The following is a 21170-nucleotide window of genomic DNA, read 5'->3' as shown; positions in this document are numbered from 1 at the left end:
CAGAGAACCAAGAGTTTAAGGGTTGAACATCTTCAGTGTTCGCCCCTAAACCTGGGCATTAAGTGTGGGGGCAGACTTAAGATGGAAGGAAAAGGGCTTGTATTTCTGTATATAAGTAGGACTTAGAGAAACAGGGAACATATGAGCCTTGGACTGAGACCCAGGAGGAGGGGAAAGGGCAGCCAGTGTGCTAGGAGCACAACACATGTTGACAGCCAATACTGCCCCTCAGCTTCAACTTTTGTGAACTAATAAGCTGCATTCCTTATGGTAGCAATTTGTTTCTAAAGACGTAAAGTTCTTCCCAATATTAAAAAAAAAAGTTTCTGCTCTACGGTACCTCTGGTCAGGGTTTAGTGTGTTAATCAAAAACGCATCATCTAAAATAATGGCATCATTTACCCATCACTGGCCAGTAAGTTGATGCAGTCTTCCACAGAAACTCTGCCAGTTGTCACTGACAAGCATCAGTAAACCCAAACAAAAGCCATGGAAGACCAAGAGACTGCACAAGAGTCTGAAGGCATCACTTTCTGTGCTTGCCTCACTGTGGAGAGGGAACAGCTCCCTGACTGGTAGGGACTGAGGGCCACCTTGAGAGGCCTGAAGCCAGTCAGTCCACCACCCCCCCCCAAAATCAGGTATTGGCATCCCTGACTACTGGGTTCCAGAGCATAGTCAGTCTAGACTCATGAGAAGCATGTTAATTAACAAGAATACCCTGCCCCCTTACACACCCAGATTGCTGAAGGCCATCACAACAGTCCCACAACGCTTCCATCTTCAAACTGCACACAAAATGAATTTGTGGGATCACCTACTTCTAGATACACTAAAGTTGCTAGAAGTTTGCAACTACCTGGGTCTGTTCTTAAGAAAACATGTCCATCAGTCCTCACAGAGGGTATTCTTTACCAAAGTCTGTCAGAGTTCACTCTGCTTTCCCCACCCCCTTTGCACATCCCAGCAGAAACACTACAACAAGAAGAGTGGCTACAGGAAGCTGCAACAGGGTGCTGATGACGGACCCAAGACTACTGAGTGGGGTATTCCTACACCTGCTTGAAGGGGAAGAATTCTGTTGGTGACAATACCTAAAAGGGCTTAGCAGAAAAGGTGTGCCACACACTTTAAGGGACATAGATTGCACCTGAACAGCATTATCCACTTTACTCAAGTAAGAAAACCGAGGCATACTTATGTGAAGCACAGTACAAAAGTGACAGCGAGTCTTCACTAATGCCCATCATCTATGGAGACACCAAGGACAATGATGGTGCACTCTACAAGACACAGGAGCCAATACAGCTAGCCTATCTCTGCAATTTAGATCTATAGGAGTACACTTTGTATCCACAAAAATTGAAGCATACTGTAATTTTATTTTTGTTCTTCCACCCCACACATTTTAAGTAAAAAGAAACAGTGGTGAAATTTACACTGACACGTAATTCTTCTGATTCATTACATGTCACACTGGATTTCTGCATTATACTGAAGGCACATTCTTAGAACAGGCTAAGGAAGTTGAAACTTCTTATGAATAACTTGAGGGCTGGGGTACAATCCAATTGCAGAGCCTATGGTTGACATGGGCAAGGCCCTGGTATTCACATCAATAGGACAAGTGAGAATTTATAAATGACAAATGAAAAGCCTAAAAGAAATCTGAACTATCTCTGACACTAAAAGCCTGCTGATACCCTCCTATAGAGGGAATTACATGAAACTGACTGACACAAGTCTCTGCCCAGGAATGGATGAAGTATGTGGATTCCATATTAAACAAACAAACAAAAAAAAAAAACCCACACAAAACAAAAACCAAAAAAAAAAAATCTGCGTGAGATTAAGCATTTCCAAGGCTTTTTGCTTTTTGCTATTGTCTTTTTAACACACAAGAGATAATCAGAATAAAGGACACGGAAACTCTACTTGACCTTTTCATTCAAATGGAGATAGCTGGCCCCCCCGCGACTGTGTCTCTTTGCTCACACCTACACCCTTCTTTTTCTCTTGACCACACTAGATTTCTTGATAACCCACTAGCATCAGTCCTGCCCCAGAAACTGTGGAGTAGTAGCTGTACAGCCTGCCCTGAAGCTCACTAGTATCTTATCTGCCCAGAGCAAATGTCAATGGATTGGCCTGGGCTTCCGTTTCTATAGAGAAAGCAAAAGAAGAAAGGACATTTCAGGGTTTTGTTTGTTTGCTTATTTTTGTTTTTTTGTTTTTCAAGGCAGAGTTCCTCTGTGGCTTTGGAGGCTATCCTGGAACTAACTCTTGTAGACCAGGCTGGTCTCTAACTCACAGAGATCCGCCTGCTTCTGCCTCCCGAGTGCTAGGATTAAAGCCTGGCCATTTCAGGCTTTTGAAGAGACTAATTTGTCCAAATGGTAGCGCTGGAGTGATGTTTTATCAAACCTCACTTAACATCTGATGAAATGAGCTGTCAGATACCTACAACTTAATCTAGCACCGTATTTTCAGAACCCACGTTTGCTCTAAAACTTCTCTTAGTCATCTAAGGAAAAACCACACTTGAGGGACTAAGAATAGGTACGATGAAAAAGTAGCTCTGAAACTCTCCTTCTCTTTAGTCTGTTATCAGGACTTTAAAAACGCTCTTTCTCAACTAAACATGTTCTCCATCGATGTCTGCACAGCCGAACTACCAAAGTTCTTACATAAGAGATGTCTCTTACTAGAAGGGCCAGGAAGTCACTCACCATTTGATTACAAATTGACCTAAATCCAGTGTTCTCTCAATCATGTGTCCTAGTCTGATGTGCTTTTAAAAGATGTAAGTAAAGTCTGGGGAATCATTAAGAACCCCCTGTAGAAGCCAGCTTAGGCATAGATGGCTGAGGGCTGCACAATGCAAAGGCCTCACTCACCCTTTCCTAGGTTCTGGCCCTCACCACGTGACACAACCTACATCAGTGTTTCACAATCTCTGGAAAGAAAATGTCACTATGTTCTGCGCCAGATGCAGAGCCCAACTCTGCTTTTGCCATGCTGTGAACAGGCTTAGGCCCTGTGCCCTCTCTGAAGACAATTCCAACTCCAAACCAAGAGGGCTGTTCTGCTTTGTCTGAGATCCCAAAACTGGGGGCTTCTACTTTCAGGTCTTTGTGACACAACATCGATAGTTAGTATGAAGAATTTGGTGCTGTTTGCCCAAAAGTAAGAAAATTCTGACTCATAACCTCTTAACCATGATTCTCAACCTAGGCCACCCCGGCCCCCAAAGACACATGGTTGTCTATTTGACTGCAGGCAGGAAGTAGGTAGGGTTCAGGGGGTTAACACTGGCCTCTACTACACAGAATAACCCACTGTCTCATAGCTGCATCTGTGTCTCCCAGACACTCCTAATAAGAGAGGAATTGCTTAAAACAAACTGCACTGGGAGACCTCATGGGGTAAGCTTGCTGCTGTTCTTCATACAACTCAAATTGACCCCAAATGCACACCTGGCACCTCTGCCTGGCCACCTTCCCAAATGCACTCTCTGAACCACTCTTGGCATCTATGGGGTCCAAAGTGAAACCACCAAACGCCCAATAACCAACGAGACCACACCCACACCGTTGCCCTTCATCTACAGTGGAAAGCGCACTCCACGGGGAACAAAGCAGCGGGGTGTAGCCCACGCCTCTTTACCTTCCTCAGAAATTGCCTCAGCCAGCTGCCAGGGGTAAACCGCACTGTGAGAGAACTCTCAACTGCGGCTGCAGTTTCGCATGGAGGCTGAACTTTTGGCAGGAGGTCTGAACAGCAGTCCTTCTGGTGGTGCAGCCCGTGCCTGATGGTTTCTTTCAACTGCCCCGTTACTCCCCTGGGAAGGACACAACCCTCATGAGGATTGATGGACATGCTTGTACAGAACATGGTTTCATATTACACTGCAAGATTCCAGGGGCTGCATAAAGCAATTACTGGCTGCTCCCTTCTCAGGACTTTGACTTGCAAATGTTACATCTCTTAAGATGGTGTATTATCAAGAATTCTCAAAAGGAAAAAAGTGGTTCCCTGACACAAAGTGCCCATGCATATACATACGCATATGCTTTTCCACATGGAAGCTACAGAGAAAACTGAGTGGAGGAAGTATAGGGCCCAAGGCTTGGCTCTCAACTTCACCTGACAGGAGCTGGGAAGTGTTCTCAATTGCAGTTGAATGATAAGACACTAAAGAGTGGGATGCAGTGGAAAACCAAATCCCAATGCTGGAAGCATCTTGCTGCAAACAGATGGGAAAGGACAATAGTCTCCCTGGCACCCTGGATGCTGCCAGTGGCTGAAACCTGCGGGTATGAGCAGACACCCACTCACCACAAACCTCTGCATTTGAACCCCCTTGCCTGGGCTGAGGAGAAGCAACTTACCTTGAAACACGATCTTGAAACACAAAACAAATATAGGATCCTAAATTGCCCTCAACTTCCTGAAAACTACTCTAAAGACATGAAAGTACTCAAGGAAAAAATACACATGGATTGTGTTTCTGACAGTGCTCCACAGCTGTGAGTAAGTGAGCAGTACTTACCATCCTCCATGTCCTCCTCCACATTGCTGTGCCCATCACTCAGAGCTACGTTCCCATTGATGACAGGGTTCTGAGTAATTCTTGGTGGGTCATCTGTATCTCCAGCTTTAAGTGAAATAAAAAACCTTATGAGTTGATCTTCACAGCTGGACTAGATGCACAAGAATATAGTTACATTTTGATAACATTAAGCTTTCTTTCTCTTTCTTTTTCTTTCTTTCTGATTTTGGAGGCAGGATTTCTCTGTGACTTTGGAGGCTGTCCTGGAACTAGCTCTTGTAGACCAGACTGATCTCAAACTCAGAGATCTGCCTGCCTCTGTCGGGATTAAAGGTGTGTACCACCAACACTAAAGTTAACTTTTCAAGCCGGGCGTTGGTGGCGCACACCTTTAATCCCAGCACTCGGGAGGCAGAGGCAGGCGGATCTCTGTGAGTTCGAGGCCAGCCTGGTCTACAAAGTGAGTTCCAGGACAGCCTCCAAAGCTACAAAGAAACCCTGTCTCGCAAAACCAGAAAAAAAAAAGTTAACTTTTCAAAGCTTAAAAGGCAGATGAATACTGGCCATATCACATGATAATCAGCACCATTTGTAATTAATGAAAGAAATATGCTGTATACATAAAATGCTTTTTTGCAGCATTTATTTACTCTTATTCTGCAATGGATAATGGCTTAGATTTAAGAACCTTTACATAATTGATATGGAAAGTCATTTTGCAGTAAGCTTCCTACTAATTAAAACTTAATCCTCTAGGGTATGAGTATAGGTCTTTCCTTGCATGCACAAAGGTTCCTGGATTCCATACTTAACACTGAAGAAGAAAAAAAAAAAACAAACAATAAAACTTAACCCAGGAATGAAGAGATGGCTCAGAGATCCAGAGCATTCGCTGCTTTCGCAGAGGACCCAAGTTCAGTTCAGTTCAAAGACTAACACGGTAGCTTACAGCTGCCTGTAACTCTTAGTCCCTGGGGATTATGTCTTGTGAACTTTGAGGGTACCCATACCCACATATATACATATCACCCTGTCTACATACACACAGAATAAAACACATCATTGGAAAGAACCTTAACCCCTATAGACTATTTTCTTGAGTTTAAATATGAGCAAACAAAATGGGAGTAGGGAAACTGTGGGTTGCATTTAGGTTTCTCATCATTCTACCTCCTAAATGTTGGGACTATGGCAGACCATTATGCTTAATCTTGGGGTTAAAGTAGTACATGCACACATTCCAAAACAGATTGCAGAAGCAGCTCAATTCCACAAATGCTGCCCCAGGTTGTCCAGGAGCTTTGGATTTTCCCTGCAAAATGAAATACCCCAGCAGGAAATGGGTCTTATTACATGCAGGAGGCATGTTTTTTTCTGAATAGGTAGCTATGTGCTAGACCTTCATAATTCCAAATCTCACTTGTCACTGTGATGGGGTTGGGGTGGGGGTGGGGGGCTGCACAACACAGTGGTTCAGTACCACGGACAGAGCTGACACGGTTTTTGTCTGTTTTGTTTTTCTTCCTCATTTGGCTCTCAGACTGCAATCCTCCAGTTAGAGCATGAAAACTCTCCAACTCCTATATTAAATGACGCCCCACTGTCTCTACATCTCAAAACTCTCAAAATAACAAGAGACAGGCATTCCCACCTACATTTTAATTAGAAAGCTATTTCTAAAAAACAAACACTTAAAAACTGGCCCTTTAATCTCTAAAGACCACAATCCCTTGCACAAGGGTTTGTCTGGGGCAGGTGGTGGAATAGTGGTGGTAAATAAAGGTGATCAGTCTTCAGGCTAGTCTGGAACTCACAATCACCCACCTCTACCTTGACCCAAGTGCCAGGTAACAAAGCAATGAGAAGGTTTTGAATAACACACTAAGGCTGTGTGTGACACACAGGGAGAGATGGTGAGGTCCTCATTGCTGATTTTCAACCAGTCCAAACTTTCTAAATTAGGAACATAAGAGCTAAAAGGAAAAAAGCTTTGACACATTCATTGTGTTGCCTAGCATTTTAAAAGGGTCACACAATATAACCTCCCTGTATATACAGTTTATTAAAATACAAACAGAAACAACTTACTTTCCATGCAAACCTGTCTCTAAGCAGGAGGGCTGTGGTCAGTGCAATAGCTCAGCACTTGTTAAAGTGTTTGCCACAGAAGCCTCACAACCTGAGTTTCATCTCTGAAACGCAGAAGGAAAGATCAACTTCTCAAAATTGTCCTGTGAGCTCCAGGCACACACCATAGCATAGGCCATCTGTTCAAGGTCAATACCCCCAAAAACAAAAATGTAAATTGGGCATGGTGGCATATACTTTTAATCTCAGCAGGTAGATCTCTGTGTTTTAAGTCAGCCAGGGCTATATGGAAGTGAGATCTATATAAATGCTCAAAGAGTTGTGTGCTGGAATGGGCAGAGTATATAATTCACTTTCTTTGCCAAGTCTCAAGTGTGTAAAAACCTATTCCTATTGGAGCATCACAGGAAGTTAAGTAACAGTGGCCAGTCTGTTACACACACAAGTTTGGAGGTATCAGACCCTAAAGATATTCTCTTCAATTACACCTGGCAATATGTCTGGTGCTATCACAAATGCCTCTGAACATGCTTTGTGTGAAAATGCCAAACCACTCTCAAAATATCCTTCCAAATATAACCATCCCCAGCCGGGCTTTGGTGGCACACGCCTTTAATCCCAGCACTCGGGAGGCAGAGACAGGCGGGTCTTTGTGAGTTCGAGACCAGCCTGGTCTACAAGAGCTAGTTCCAGGACAGCCTCCAAAGCCACAGAGAAACCCTGTCTCGAAAAACCAAAAAAAAAAAAAAAAAAAAAAAAAAAAGTGTGTGTGTGTGTGTGTGTGTGTGTGTGTATATATATATAAAACCATCCCCTCAACATTTTGTATCCCACCAGTCACTGTGAAAACAGAGGTTTTCCTTTTACTAGTTCCACTGAAACCCAAGTAAAATACAAGCAAATTCAGAAAAGAGGGTTTCTGTTTTGGTTTTACTGGGATTAAAGCTGAAGTTTCCCAGCAAAAGTTATGTTGCCTAAAAACTGAGTTCAGGCTGGGCGTTGGTAGTGCACACCTTTAATCCCAGAACTCGGGAGGCACAGGCAGGCATGCGTTCGAGGCCAGCCTGGTCTACAAAAGCTAGTTCCAGGACAGCCTCCAAAGTCACAGAGAAACCCTGTGTGTGTGTGTGGGGGGGGGGGAACGGCTGAGTTCAAGAGAGCTATGGCTCTACACGCTCACATCATGTATACTGTTATCAGAGGAATGCACACATGCCACCTCTGCTTTACAGCAGCAGAGCTGCCTGCAATGTTGACTGGAGAGAAACATTTGAAGGTTGATCTACAGCTGGCAGATGGAGGGGGGAGGGGGACAGAAGAACCCTACAGTTGAAATCTTCTCCAGCCCTCGCACCCCAATTAACCCCAAAACACAGGTAGAGTTGAGGCTGGTAGCTACAAAATGTCATAGTCACTTGTTGGTCTGACAAGTGCTCTAACTGCCTAGGCAGCTCAAGTCTATCTCCCAAAGGACAGACAGAATACCAAGTTTGTAAAGTTCTTCAAAAAACAAGTTCATCTGCAAAACATGTAACACTTAAGATGCAGGAGCTTGCTGGTGCAGAGTAAGTAAGGACTGCACCCAAGATGCCCCTTCACTGTCGAAGGCATACGGGAAGAACTGGTTATGGCTGCATAAGGGATTTCACTCCTGTCTTGGGTAGGGTAGAGGCATGAGTAGTCAATCATGTTTGCATAATATAAAGGTCAGAAGTGGACACTGGTTCTCTTCTCCATCACTGTCCACTTTGTATTCTGTCCGCGAACATTACTCTCAGCTATTCCATTACACCAGCTGCCCAATGAGCCTGCAGGACTCACTTGCCTCACCACTGCCCCAACTCACAGCCCTAAGCACTGGGGTTACAGATGTGTGCTCCAAACTCAGATCCTCAAGCTTGCTCAGCAAACAATTTACCTGCTGAGCTCTCTCCCCAGTACCTAACTGGAATTTTATAATTTGGCCAAACATGAACCCCAGTACAACACAAATTTTCTAACACAAATAACGAGGAATCATCAAACCAGCAATGACAATGTTCAATGGCTAAAATGGCTAGGTTAAAAAAAATGTTCCTGGCACTGGAATATAGCTCGGTGATTGAGCACTAACCCAGCCTGAGTTACGAGCACTCCCTCCCACCAACCTCCTCAAAAACCAAACTTCATATAAAACAATCACCATCTTAATGTATGTGTCACTTAGAAAAGGGATTCTGTTTTCATTGAGTATCAGAGGTATAATTTTGTGTGTTTATTAAAGGCAAAAAATACCTCTTTTTAGAATCATCACAGCTTCTTGGCTAGTTAAAGTCTAAACCTCCTTCCTTAGCAGGCCTGTGCCTCCTCCCATCCACCTCCATTTGTGATGTCATAACTGAACTACCATCTCACTGAAGAACACTTGCCAACTGTTAGGGAAATTGGCAGCACTAATTTAGCATCTCAGTCCCAACCCTGGATAGGAGATTAAGAGTCTGGAGGGAAGAACCTTGTGGTAACCTAAAAGAGTAAGGGCAGGAAAAGACATACCAATATTCCAAATAACTATTACAATCTGGTATTACTACCACCATGTGGTGACCTTGGCTGCAAGTGTCAGACTCTTTCTTTGTAGCCCTAAGCATCTCTCACTCTGACCCCATTCCAGACTCTTCAACCTGTGCTAACAACCTACTAGTAACCACCCACCAATACAAAGCAGTGCCAATTCTTGGGTCCTGGGCATATAACACCTTAGGGCCAGGCCATTTTTATCTCCATCTCCAATTTTAGGAGTATTATCTACATGGTTCCTCCTTCCTCTCCTCAGCCCACATTTAAACTCAATTCCAATTATTTAATACAGATACTATCAACAAAAAGAGGGTTTTGGGACACAGCTAAATGTTGAGTCCTTCCTTGCCTAAAACATTCATGAGGCCTTATGTTCAGTCTCCTGAGCCACAAAAGGGAGAAGGAAGGTGAGAAATTTTGAGGGATAAAAGGACAGAATAGAGAGGGTAGGGAGAGAGGGACGGGAAGGAAGACAGATCCATTGTTCTGCATAGATATCTTAGACTGATATTACTTGACAACCCCAAATCACTTGAGGGGTAACTGAGCTTGTGGGTACTGGTCTGGAAGTCTTGAATCACCTTCTTGCCCAAGCCTGTAGTTCCCAGCCATGTCTCATGGCTCTGTAGCCCAGCGAGTCTGGGGGGCTGGAGAGGGAGGGTTCTGTCGCCCACAGCGTAGTGAATGCATAGAATCTCCAGGAGCTGTACACCTCAACATTCCATTTTTTTTTAAAGCATCCTGCAAAATTCTTGTTTTTAGGACAAGAAATATATTCTAAAAACCTCATCAATTCATAAGGTAAAGTGACCACAGAACCAGAAAGAAGACATTTACAGGACCCTGGTAAAGCCGCAAAAGCAGTAATATATTAAGGTCAACTTCACATCTGTGAATTGATGGGAGACTAGAAGAGAACAAGTAGGAGATAAAAGGGAATTCCCTGTAGCAACTCTTAAATTCTCTGTAAATGTAAATGACTCAAAAATTTTTAATTATTTGAAGTCCTCAAGCCTAAGAATCAAGGTCATGGTGGTACCCCATTGATGGCACTAGGGAACAGGAGAACAGATAGTCTAAAAACAAACAAATCTCCAACTAGGGATGTGATCCAGCAAGCACCAACTAATTAAAGTCACACTTGGACTAGTGAGGGACCATGTCACAAGGTGCTGGGCCTGAGTACCAAAAGTGCTTTTAAGCATGCATATATATGCATGCTTTTTAAAATTGTATTCTGGACTGGAGCTTGGTTGGTAGAGTGCTTGTAAACTATTCATAAAGGCCTGGGTTCCACATTGGGAATCACATAGCACAGTGGTGGGTGGTGATCAGCATGGGGGAGGGGCACAAAGAAAGATGAGAGGTCAGCCTGGACTATGAGATTTCTATCAAAAAAACAATGCAGACAGACTGTATTCTTTTTCTGGTTTCCCTGAGGCAGGGGCAGGGGCAGGGGCAGGGGCAGGGCTGGGAGACACCACATAAAACACCTGGTCCAGAAATCTACCAATCCTAAACAGAATTTTCAGCATTTACTTGTTTGGTTGGTTCTTTATGATTTTAGCATACGTGTAGATTTGTATCCACTACCAGAGAAGCAGAAAAGATCAATTCCAGCAGAAGAGTCCTTCAAAAAAATTATTTGTATGCATGTACTCCTTCCCCCTGTCAGAGGACAGAAGAGGGTATCAGACCCCTGGGGTTAGAATCACAGTGGGGACTGGTAGACAAAGTCAGGTTCTCTGGAGGAACAGCAACCACGGTAACTGCTGAGAAACTTCTTTATAACCTCAACCTGGCACCAGAGTTAAGCAACCATTATGTCTTTAATTTTAGGCAGGGCATAGAGGTGCAGTTTTAATCCCAGCACTCAGGACACAGAGGCAGGAGGATGTCTGGATTTCAAGGTCAGTCTAGTCAGTTCTAGGACAGCCAGAGCTACATAGTGAGAGCCTGTCTCAGTAGGCTGGGGGTCCTCTTTGTGTTTTCAACAGTGTTACGTAAATGCTACAGTATGTAACAACATGTTTCTTTTCACTGCCAGACAGGGGAAAAGGGGGGGGGCAACTGTGTGCCCATTCACCAGATCTGTGGGAGTTTTATAAATAAAGCTCCCGGGAGCATTTCAGATCTATTGTTTTTATTTTGGGATTTTGAAAGATGAGTTCTTAAAAGCCAATATTAAGTTAGCAAGAAAACCAATGCTGTATGAACAAAGGGATGCTCAATCCTAACTAAAGTCAAAGAACTGCTGGACCAGGTGCCAACAGCAGCCGGCCTCCAAGCTTTCTCAATGTTTAGCAAGCACTTTTTTTAAGGAAGAAACATTCTCACACCACACAGGTGAGTCACAACCATCTGGCCAAGATGCACAGACAGGTACTCGTTCTGAGGACGAAGATATCTGGCTTTTTTTCTGGATTGTATATTTATGGTATTTGTTTTGGTTTTTGGCTATTTGGAATGATGCAACACACAGCCTGGTCCTGCAACACTCTAATATTTTAACACCAGGAGTCTCTCTGGCTTCCACAATCAGCTAGCCTTTTTCCGTGGCACATCTGACCACACTGATATCTAGGATCAGAGCTATAACCAAATGGCTTGGAACACCGACCACAGGACTAACCCTCCAGCACAGCACAAAAGTGACAAAACAGCAATGGAGAGCTCTGGGCTTAAAGACAGAGGACTTGGACTTAGCATGCCAGAGCCAGAGAAGATTCTTGGGGGAACAGCAGTGAAGTGGACAAACCCTGGTGAGAATAACCCACACCAGGTGGATGCAGTAAACCACAAAAGGAACAGGAACAAGGGTGATGCAAAAGGTGGGAGGGAAATGGGGCAACAACCATGGAGGACCTTGAAGACCAAGGTGAACCCATCACGGATGGGCAGAGAGGAAGACACTATGAAAAGACATTATGGACCTAACAGAAGAACCAATAGTCAAGAATGAAGTACTCACCGGGCATTGGTGGCGCACGCCTTTAATCCCAGCACTCGGGAGGCAGAGGCAGGCGGATCTCTGTGAGTTCGAGGCCGGGCTGGACCGACAGCCTCCAAAACAGAGAAACCCTGTCTCGTAAAACCAAAAAAAAAAAAAAAAAAAAAAAAAAAAAAACAAAAAAGAATGAAGTACTCAGTACTTGGACTTCTGCCTTGTCTATCACAGGAAAGAGGGACCCCTTCCAAGCTACAGTTCTGCAAAAGATCTTATGAAAACTGACTAGCTTGCCTCTCCCTTTGTCAAGGTGGACCTCTATTTGATGTAGATCCCAGTCAGCCTATGAATTCTTCTGATCATCTCACTGGCAGTAAGACCGTCGTCTCTAGTGATCTCACGAAGCTAAAGTGGTCCAACTTGGCCTTGTGCACTGGGTATGTAGTTCCAGGCATCTGTCCACAGAGCAGGAAGTCCATTTCAGGGGCCAGTGCCCACAGGGTTAAAGGCAGTGGAGCCTGAAAGCTAGAAATAGACCCTATTTTATAGAACACCTCTATGGTCTAAAAAGAACCCTGATTTACATTAGTTACATGAGAATGAAACCCCAAGGAAAGACACATGTAATTTGTATTCCTTAACTAAAACTGGGGCTTTCACTGGCTTTATCATCCCTGGAGATCCTTATTGTAATCTGTGTCTTCCAGACTATACCTGCTCTGCATCCACTTCCACTGCTTAATTGTGGTGTGTAACGAACTGCTGCTATGGGGGAAAATCATAGCATGCATGAAGCGGGAACGCAGGAGTTAGAGTGGCCAAAGGAACAGTGCACAGAGTAGTGCACAGCTGTCCTTGCATAGACAGGGCATGAACCCCTGAAGAGCCAAGCTGGCCCACAATCTCTACAGACCAGGATCTTCCCTTTTTTACGCTTGGCTCCCTGAGTTTAAAAGAGTGCAGTAAGTTTATAGTGCACACACTTACAAGAGTGTGTGCATGCACACTACATCAATACCAAAATCACAACTAAAATATTAGCTGAAGCAAGGCCTTCCTTGGATAGCCTTTGCAATTTGTATGAGGGAAAGGGGCACAGCAGACATCCAAAGCTATCTGTGGCCTACCAAGAAGGTTCCTTTCCACCTTGGAATCAGCAACCTCCTTCCTATAGTACCTAGTTTCCCTTCAAAGTCACTCAAAGATACCAGCACTCCAAAGATAGCGGAAAGCGGATCTCTGTGAGTTTGAGGCCAGCCTGGTCTACAAATCAATCACCAGGGCTGTTAAACAGATAAACCCCATCTTGAAAAACCAAACGCAAATAAATAAATGACTTTAGGCTCTTTTATTAGGGTAAGACTCTAAGAGGAAATCTAAATTCATTTCTTTTTTTTTTTTAACACTTTCTTCACAGGTTGCCTGTCCCATCCTTAGCCACACAAACAGACCATCATTCCAGGTTACTATCCTTGGAGACCCAGCATACTGTCTTTCATTTCAGGACTGAAAAACTAGTACCCAGAGGTACTGGGAAAACTTTACAGCAAAAGAAGCCTGACTTTAATGTAAAGTCAAAGGAGGCCACTCTAGGTAGCAATTACAAAGCAATGGTGAGCCCAACGCTGGCTGTCCACATAGCACATGAGTACCCCATTTTTGGGGTCAAATCACTGAGCACTTAAGTGCTCACAAATAGAAATACTCAACATGGCAAACATGGTCCCCCAAATCATACATATAAGCATTGAATGACAATAGAGACTACACATTTTGTGAACAGTAATGCACTACTGTAATCTCAGCATTCAGGATGTGGAGGCAGGAGAATCAGAAGTTCAAGATCATCCTTGGGCATACAGGGAAGCTTTAGGCCAACCTATGCTGAGGGAGGAAGGGGAAATGAAAAAGAGGTTCAGTAGATGAGCACTTGTTATGCAATCATGATGACCCAGAATCTGAATCCCAGAACCCAGGTAACAAACTAGGCACACTTTCTAATTCCAGTTGTGTGGGGGAGGAAACAAAAGAGCTTACTGGGACTTGGTAGCTTTGAGCCTTCATGAAAAAAATGCAAGAGCAGATTCAAAGAGATAGACAGAAAGTGGAAGAGGAAGACCCGGGGTCCCCTCTGGCCTGCAACTCCCACACATGCATATGTCCATAAATACAAATTAATTCAAGAGTACACTTATCACTTTGCAACACAAATTCTGTCAAATTGGTATTTCTACAGCTACAAGAAGCTATTGCTAACAGTTATACACAGAAACAGATAAGCAAAACTACTTGGAAAAGGAACATGAGTAGTAATAAGAAATCCTTCACTCAATACCAGAGTCACTCAGCAGCTGTAATAAGATGCACTGTTAACAAAGAGGATCCTTTGGAGAACATGAAGAACAGAAGAGAACCCAGATGCAGTCATTAACAGGATTGTTGGATTCTGACAAAAATAAAGCACAACAATGCAGACCTGTGATCCAAACAGGTCAGAGACTGCAGCAGGAGGACCTGAGTTCTAGATCAGGCTGGGCAATGATACTCAGTAAACAGAACTCAAGGAAAGAAGACAGTCTCTTTAATGAATGATATAAAGCAAGTGGTCTGTAGGTAGAGAAAGAAAACAAAACCAGTTTGGAAGACAGTTCAGTGGGTAAGCTCTTTTTTTTTAATATTTTATTTATTTATTGGCCTGCAGGCCAGCGGAGTGCACCAGATCTCATTCAAGGTGGTTGTGAGCCACCATGTGGTTGCTGGGAATTGAACTCAAGACCCCTGGAAGAACAGTGAGTGCTCTTAACTGCTGAGCCATCTCTCCAGCCCAGTGGGTAAGCTCTTGCACAAAACATATGACCATCTCAGTTCATATCCCCCAAACCCAAAATGTTAGACTCAGGAGCCCACCTGTAATCATGGTACTCCAACAGAGAGATGGGAAAATATAAATCCCCAAAGTGCCCAGGCCAGCTAGCCTGAAGTAATTGAGCAAGGTGGCCGAAACAAGAGAGCCCATCTCTGGGTGTGGTACTACATACCTTTAATCCCAGCACTGCAAAAACATATCTCCACTCTAGTCTATACAATGACTTCTAGAAGAGCCAAGGCCATAGGGAAACCCTGTCTGAAAAAAACGGGATGGGGTAGGAACAGGACACCAACCCACTAAAGTGATCTGATCTCCCTACACATGCTGTGAATACACTTTCTTTGGACCACAGTGACAATTTTCTAACATGTACTCCTTTATTATGTTTGGGTAGAGGCACAGGCGGTAAGGCATGGGCTAGAGGTGAGAGAAAAACCTGCAGAAATTATTCTTTCCATCCACCACGTGTGTCCTGAGGATCAAACTCGGGACCTTGCTTGGTGGTTGTCATCAAGCCAGTCCATATAGATACAGATACAGATACAGATACAGATACAGATACAGATAGATAGATAGATAGATAGATAGATAGATAGATAGATAGAGACAGACAGACAGACAGACAGACAGACAGACAGACGTGTGCAAAGTGTCTTACTATGGTAACTTGGGGAACAACTTGCTATTGTCAAATGTAGGTTTTGAAGATTTATTTTTTATTTTTGGCATGGGTGTTTTGCCTAAATACATGTCTATGTACCACATGAGTACCTTGTGGCTAGGATGATCAAGAGGTGGGGAGTCCACTAGAACTGGAGTTACAGATGGAGTTGTCATGTAGGTGCTAGGAACCAAACCCAAGTCTTTCAGAAGAGGAGCTACTTTGCCTGATCTTTAGTTCCAGCAATAATTTTTTAAAAATGTAGCTAGGAATTCCTCCAATGGAGTCCATCCTAAGGAGTTCTCTCTTACTTTCCCGTAAAAAAAAAAAAAACCCACATTTCCTCTGCTCACACACACACACACACACACACACACACACACACACACACACACACACACACAATGTAGGCCATGTCTTTACTCACAGGAGACAGAAATACTGAGATCTGAGTTCCAGGTCATCCTGGTCTATATAGTGATTTCCAGGCTAGCCAAGGGCTAAAAAGTGGGACTAGGTCTCCAAAGAAAGAAAATGATGATGAGAGTCATGAGAATCTACAGGATTTTGATCTTGTATAAATCATGGTGAGGATTCACAGCTCTTGAACTATTTTCCACTCAAAGAACTAAGCTCCATCACAGTGCAGACAGGATGAACCCTGAGGACACAATGCTAAGAGAAGCCAACAAGATGCCAAATTCCACAGCCCCATTCACATGGGAAGTTCAGCACAGGCAGGTCAGAATCCAAAAACTGGTAGATGCTGAAGGCACACAAGCATGCCTGGCGGGATAGGGGCTCTCCAGAAGGGAAAAGGGCACAATACCCCAGCAGCCAGCACTGCGCTCGCTACCTATAATCATTTCCTCTAAACATGTACTTTCTGTATTTATTTTTGAGGCAGAATCTCTCTACACTCCAGAATTCACTATGTATGTGAACCAGCCTGGCCTCTGGTTCACAGGTCTGGCTGCCTCTGCCTCCTGAGTGATGGGATTAAAGGCATGTGCTGCCACCACCACCCAGCAAGACTTGTATTTTATGACCATATTACTTAGTTAATTTGACTGCATTATGTTTCTATACAGCATTGTCCACTGCTCCGGAAATTTTAAAGAAATCTTACCGCTTCAGTCTTATACACCCTGTTCTACACTATTCAATGAAAAAGAACCATTTACCCATAAATTTTCACTATGTATGAGTGACTTCAATATCCTCAGAAACACCTAAGCAAGAAACCAATCCCACCAAGTTGGTTAGGTTAATACTGGACAATAAAGCTGTGTTAATACTATGTTCTATATCTGCATTCTCCATTATTTTGATACATAGGCCACCAACACTTGAAAATCTCTAACTTTGATCACTATAAGGATGCTGTGCAGAGCTGCCAGGTGTGTGGTCAGATTCTTAGGACGTTTTTTTTTTTTCCCGAGGAGTCTTTTATATTTTATAAACAAAAAATTTTATTACGTATACAGCATCCTGCCTGCACATATGACTGAGCACCAGAAGAGGGCACCAGATTTCATTACAGATGTTTGTGAGCCACCATGTGGTTGCTGAGAATTGAACTCAGGACCTCTGGAAGAGCAGCCAGTGCTCTTAACCTCTGAGCCACCTCTCCAGCCCCTCTTAGGAGTCTTTTTAACCCTTAACCTCCACTTCCGTGGTCATTATATAAAAATGGAAACTGGGTGCTGTGCTGAATGCTTGTCACAGATGAGTGCTGTATGTTCAAGACCTGCCTGGTCTACATAGCAAGGTCCAGTTTCAAAATGTAAAGCCAAGTTTGTTCTCATCATTAGCAGCACCAAGAGGCTTGGAGAGCAGGGGTCAGCCAAAACCACTCAACCCCCACTTCACATCTACATAAGGATGTTCAAGGTCAGCAATTAAGTTCATTTCCCTTCACCTTTAGAAGTACAAGAGGGAAAGATGGGGGATTCACTTGGGGAGAAATTCTAAGATGGTTGTAAAATAGCAGTGAGACTGGTGTGGCAGCTCACATTTGTAATCTTAGCCCGGAAGGCTGAAGCAGAAGAACTGCTTCTACAGCATTGTAGTGTGCATGCCTCCCAACGTGATGCACACACAAAATACAGTGCCACACACAAGCCTGACACCCCAAGTTCCATCCACATAAACATGGGAAGAGAACCAATTCCATACATTTGTCCTGACCTCCACATGGTGTCACGGTGTGCACTCACACACATACTAATTCTTGAAAATACAAACAGCCGGGCATAATGGGGCACACTTTTAATCACCGCAAAAAGGCAGAAGCAAGTGGGTCTCTGTGAGTTTTAGTCCAGCCTGTTCTACACAGCAAGTTCCACAGTCAGGGCTACACAAAAACTATGCCTAGATGGATAGGCAATTAGGTAGATAGCAGCAGCAAGGGGGGAGGGGTGCAACATGGACAGGAATATTTTTCACTACTTCAGTTGGCTTGATGAAACAGATTCCCACTTAAATAGAAAACTTAAGGATTCCCACAGAAGCCCCTCCCCCAATACGGTGCTGACCTAAGCTGGCATACACATGCCAAATGCTACATGTTGTTTTAAAGCTGGAATCAGTTAAGAGTCTTCAAATGCAAATTATTTCCCAAAGTGATATTGATGAAACACACTTGCAACCCAGGCAGTGGCCCACAGCCAGTTTCTAGGGACTGTAGGTTGGCTCAGCCTACACATGCATAGCAGTATCATGTGTTTTCAGTGATGGCTCTCAACTGTTTCTGAAGGTACCATGGGTAGGTGGCGAAAAGGTCACTCACTATCCAAGACCTGTGGGATGTAAATTCAATACTCTACAAGAGAAGCCACCCTATAGAATTCAATCAGCACTCTTCTAGTGATGTGCTAGTCACTCAGAAACAGGCCTTTCCCGGGCAGAATAGCCTGGGGCTGACATCTAACATAAGGCTCTGTTCTTCCAGCACAGGACTTGTCAGGGAACCTTAGCCACTGGTCCGAGGTCAAAACCAAGGACCCAGGTTTTACTATCTGCAGCAGGCAGTGAGTCACACAGAACTGTCCTGTTTCTACAAGGATCCTCCTTGATCTTTTACATTCTCATTACCCAAAATAATGAGAACACCACACTGGCTGGTTCCCAGGTTTTAAACACCAATGAATTTGAAGCTTCTGTCAATCAGATACATAAGCTGTTAACAAGACACCTGGGCATCTATCAACAGCTGTGACTCAGCAGTGAACTCTACCCTTGACATGTTGATCTAAGAACTGAATTCACAAAACACAGGAAAGGCACAGCTCAGAGTACCCAGGCCCAGCTTTGGCCACAGCCCGCCTCGGTTTGGGCGAGGCACTGCCCTTCCAGCACACGTACTCTCATTTCTCAGGACAGAAGTCTCCTAGGCATCCACCCTTCCTGTCTGGGTCACTGCTAGTCCCTCTCTAAGTGTCCATCACCTTGTCCCAGTCCAGGGCAGTGTATTGTCCTCAAATTGTCTTTCTGCCAACTTTATGAAGTCCATACATACTAGTTCAGAACAAGTACTTAATGAAGCAGTGACATTTAACACCCACCACTGTGAAGAAATACCGTTTCAACCTTGGTCCCCAGGGTTCTACCCCAGCTTGGAGAATAAACAGCAATATCCAGTATTACTCTTCTAAAAACTGGAAGCAGTAACATAAGTAAACTTAGGAAACACTCAAAAGCAGCCTTCAGGAGACCTTATGAAGGTCTAGAAAAGCCCAGTGAACTGCTGAGGGAGCAGGAAAGGCTTGTTTCTCTATGTAACTTCCAATAAAAGGTAATGAAGCAGAATCAGCTAGCTAGCTAGCTATAACAGTATTGCTTACGGCTCCAGCTCCCCACCGGCTGCCTACACTGTCTAGCCTAAGTTCCTTGAAAACTGTAGTTCCTGTGCATCTCCATCTCCAGTAAGCCAGAGGATTCTGAGGTGGTCATTTTTAACAACACAGTAGTGCACAAATGGCTGGAGCAGGTAGAACAAAAATAAAAAAGGTCCCTGTGGCTCCTTTCCAAGGGATGTGACTAAGACAACCTGCAATGCTTTTAGGAACAATAAGCATCTAAGTGGCTTGGTGTTATATGGGAAACCAAGTGGAAATTTCAGTATGTAGCCCATGACAGCCTAGAATTTGTGATTCTCCTGCCTCTCTCTGCCTCCCAAGTGCCATTTGCCCAGCTCTTATTTATGTTATTAGCCATCTTCCTGGAGTATCTACCTTTTCTTCCTTCTCATAGGGCAGGGCAAACAGTTACAGAGATAGTGTTTTTTCAGTAACAAACCAGAAAGAGGGACACTGCAAAAGTCCCAACAAGGACTCCATTTAAGATGGTGACTGGAAAACCTGGGACCCACAAAAAAACGTAAGCCTTCCTCCTAAGTCTGGAGGCCTGGTGACCTGTCTTCCTGCTGCCACACAAGACTAGGAATAACACTTCAAAAAAAAAAATCATGTGTGGTGGGGCATACCTGGAATCTCAAGAACTCAGGAGGCAGCCACAAAAGGTCAGGATATTCAAACCCAGCCTGTGCTACAATTAGACCCTGTCTCAAAGCAACAAAAAAAGACTAAACCGAAGAGGCCATCAAGCTGCTTCAGACCTCCAGAACAAATGTATCCAGACAGCACATCTGCTCAGCTTCTATCATCCTTTTAGTTTTCTCCTAATTTTTACCTTTAATTCTATATGCCTATTACTGGCCATCAAAATCATGGTGTCTGTCACACTCCATAAGTTACCGTGGAAACTGATCGAACCAGGGGTTCAAGAATTAACACTGCCTAAACTGATATTGGGTCATTGCCCCATTGTGCAAAGATATAATTACAAGCAGGCATTTCTGCATGCCTCACCTCTGATGTGTTTCCTCTCCTCAGCTGCAAGTCTGCCCACAAAGCTTCAACGTTCAGGGCACATCTGTGCTTCTACCCTGTGCCTGTCGAAGACATGACTGGTGACACTGGTTTCAGCACAACCTTGACAGATACAGATGACTTTTTCCTAGGATGCAGAAACTGAGGCATCCATAACTTAAGCAACAACAGGCAGGAGATCACATAGCAACTAAACATAAATTCTCAATAAACCTAGCCAATTCTGCCCAACTGTGAACTGACTTAATGACCTCCCCAGCTGTGTTGTTATCCCCACTTGCAGAGGACACACTAAGCAGCAGGCAGGCTGAGAAGACTGGGAGCAGCCCACAGGCTGAAAGAGCAGCTCTGCAACATGCAAACCTGAATGGCTGGCATCAGAGGGGCAGGCTTCTGGGCCCAGGAGAATTTTTCCTCTACTGTAAGCTCCACCTGGAGATAGCTCAGCAGATAAGACCACTGGCAGCTCTTCCAGAGGTCCTGGGTTCAAGTCCCAGCTCACAACTGTCTAACTCCAGTTCCAGAAAGTCTGGCACCCTCACACACATACGCAGGCAAAACACCCATGAACATAAAGTAAAGATAAGGTGCATAAGGAAGGTGCA

The 21170-nt window shown here is 44.0% G+C and overlaps 1 protein-coding gene across 4 annotated transcripts in view; it reads right to left on the bottom strand.

Moving 5' to 3' along the window:
- Positions 1–21170, bottom strand: part of Usp7 (ubiquitin specific peptidase 7) — a 69821-nt gene that overhangs the window by 27077 nt on the left and 21574 nt on the right. For 2 of the 4 annotated variants that reach the window (XM_040748109.1, XM_040748110.1), the window contains exon 2: positions 4553–4657. In XM_040748109.1, the coding sequence (XP_040604043.1) occupies positions 4553–4562 (10 nt within the window). In that variant the 5' untranslated portion in view covers positions 4563–4657. Of the gene's footprint in view, positions 1–3666; positions 3842–4552; positions 4658–9777; positions 9824–21170 lie in introns of those variants that run through there. The other 2 variants (XM_040748111.1, XM_040748112.1) reach the window with 2 other exon arrangements.

Source organism: Mesocricetus auratus, unplaced genomic scaffold (genome assembly GCF_017639785.1).
Source record: "Mesocricetus auratus isolate SY011 unplaced genomic scaffold, BCM_Maur_2.0 Super-Scaffold_100007, whole genome shotgun sequence".
Lineage (NCBI taxonomy): Eukaryota > Metazoa > Chordata > Mammalia > Rodentia > Cricetidae > Mesocricetus > Mesocricetus auratus.
This window is presented reverse-complemented; position numbering and strand designations above follow the sequence as displayed.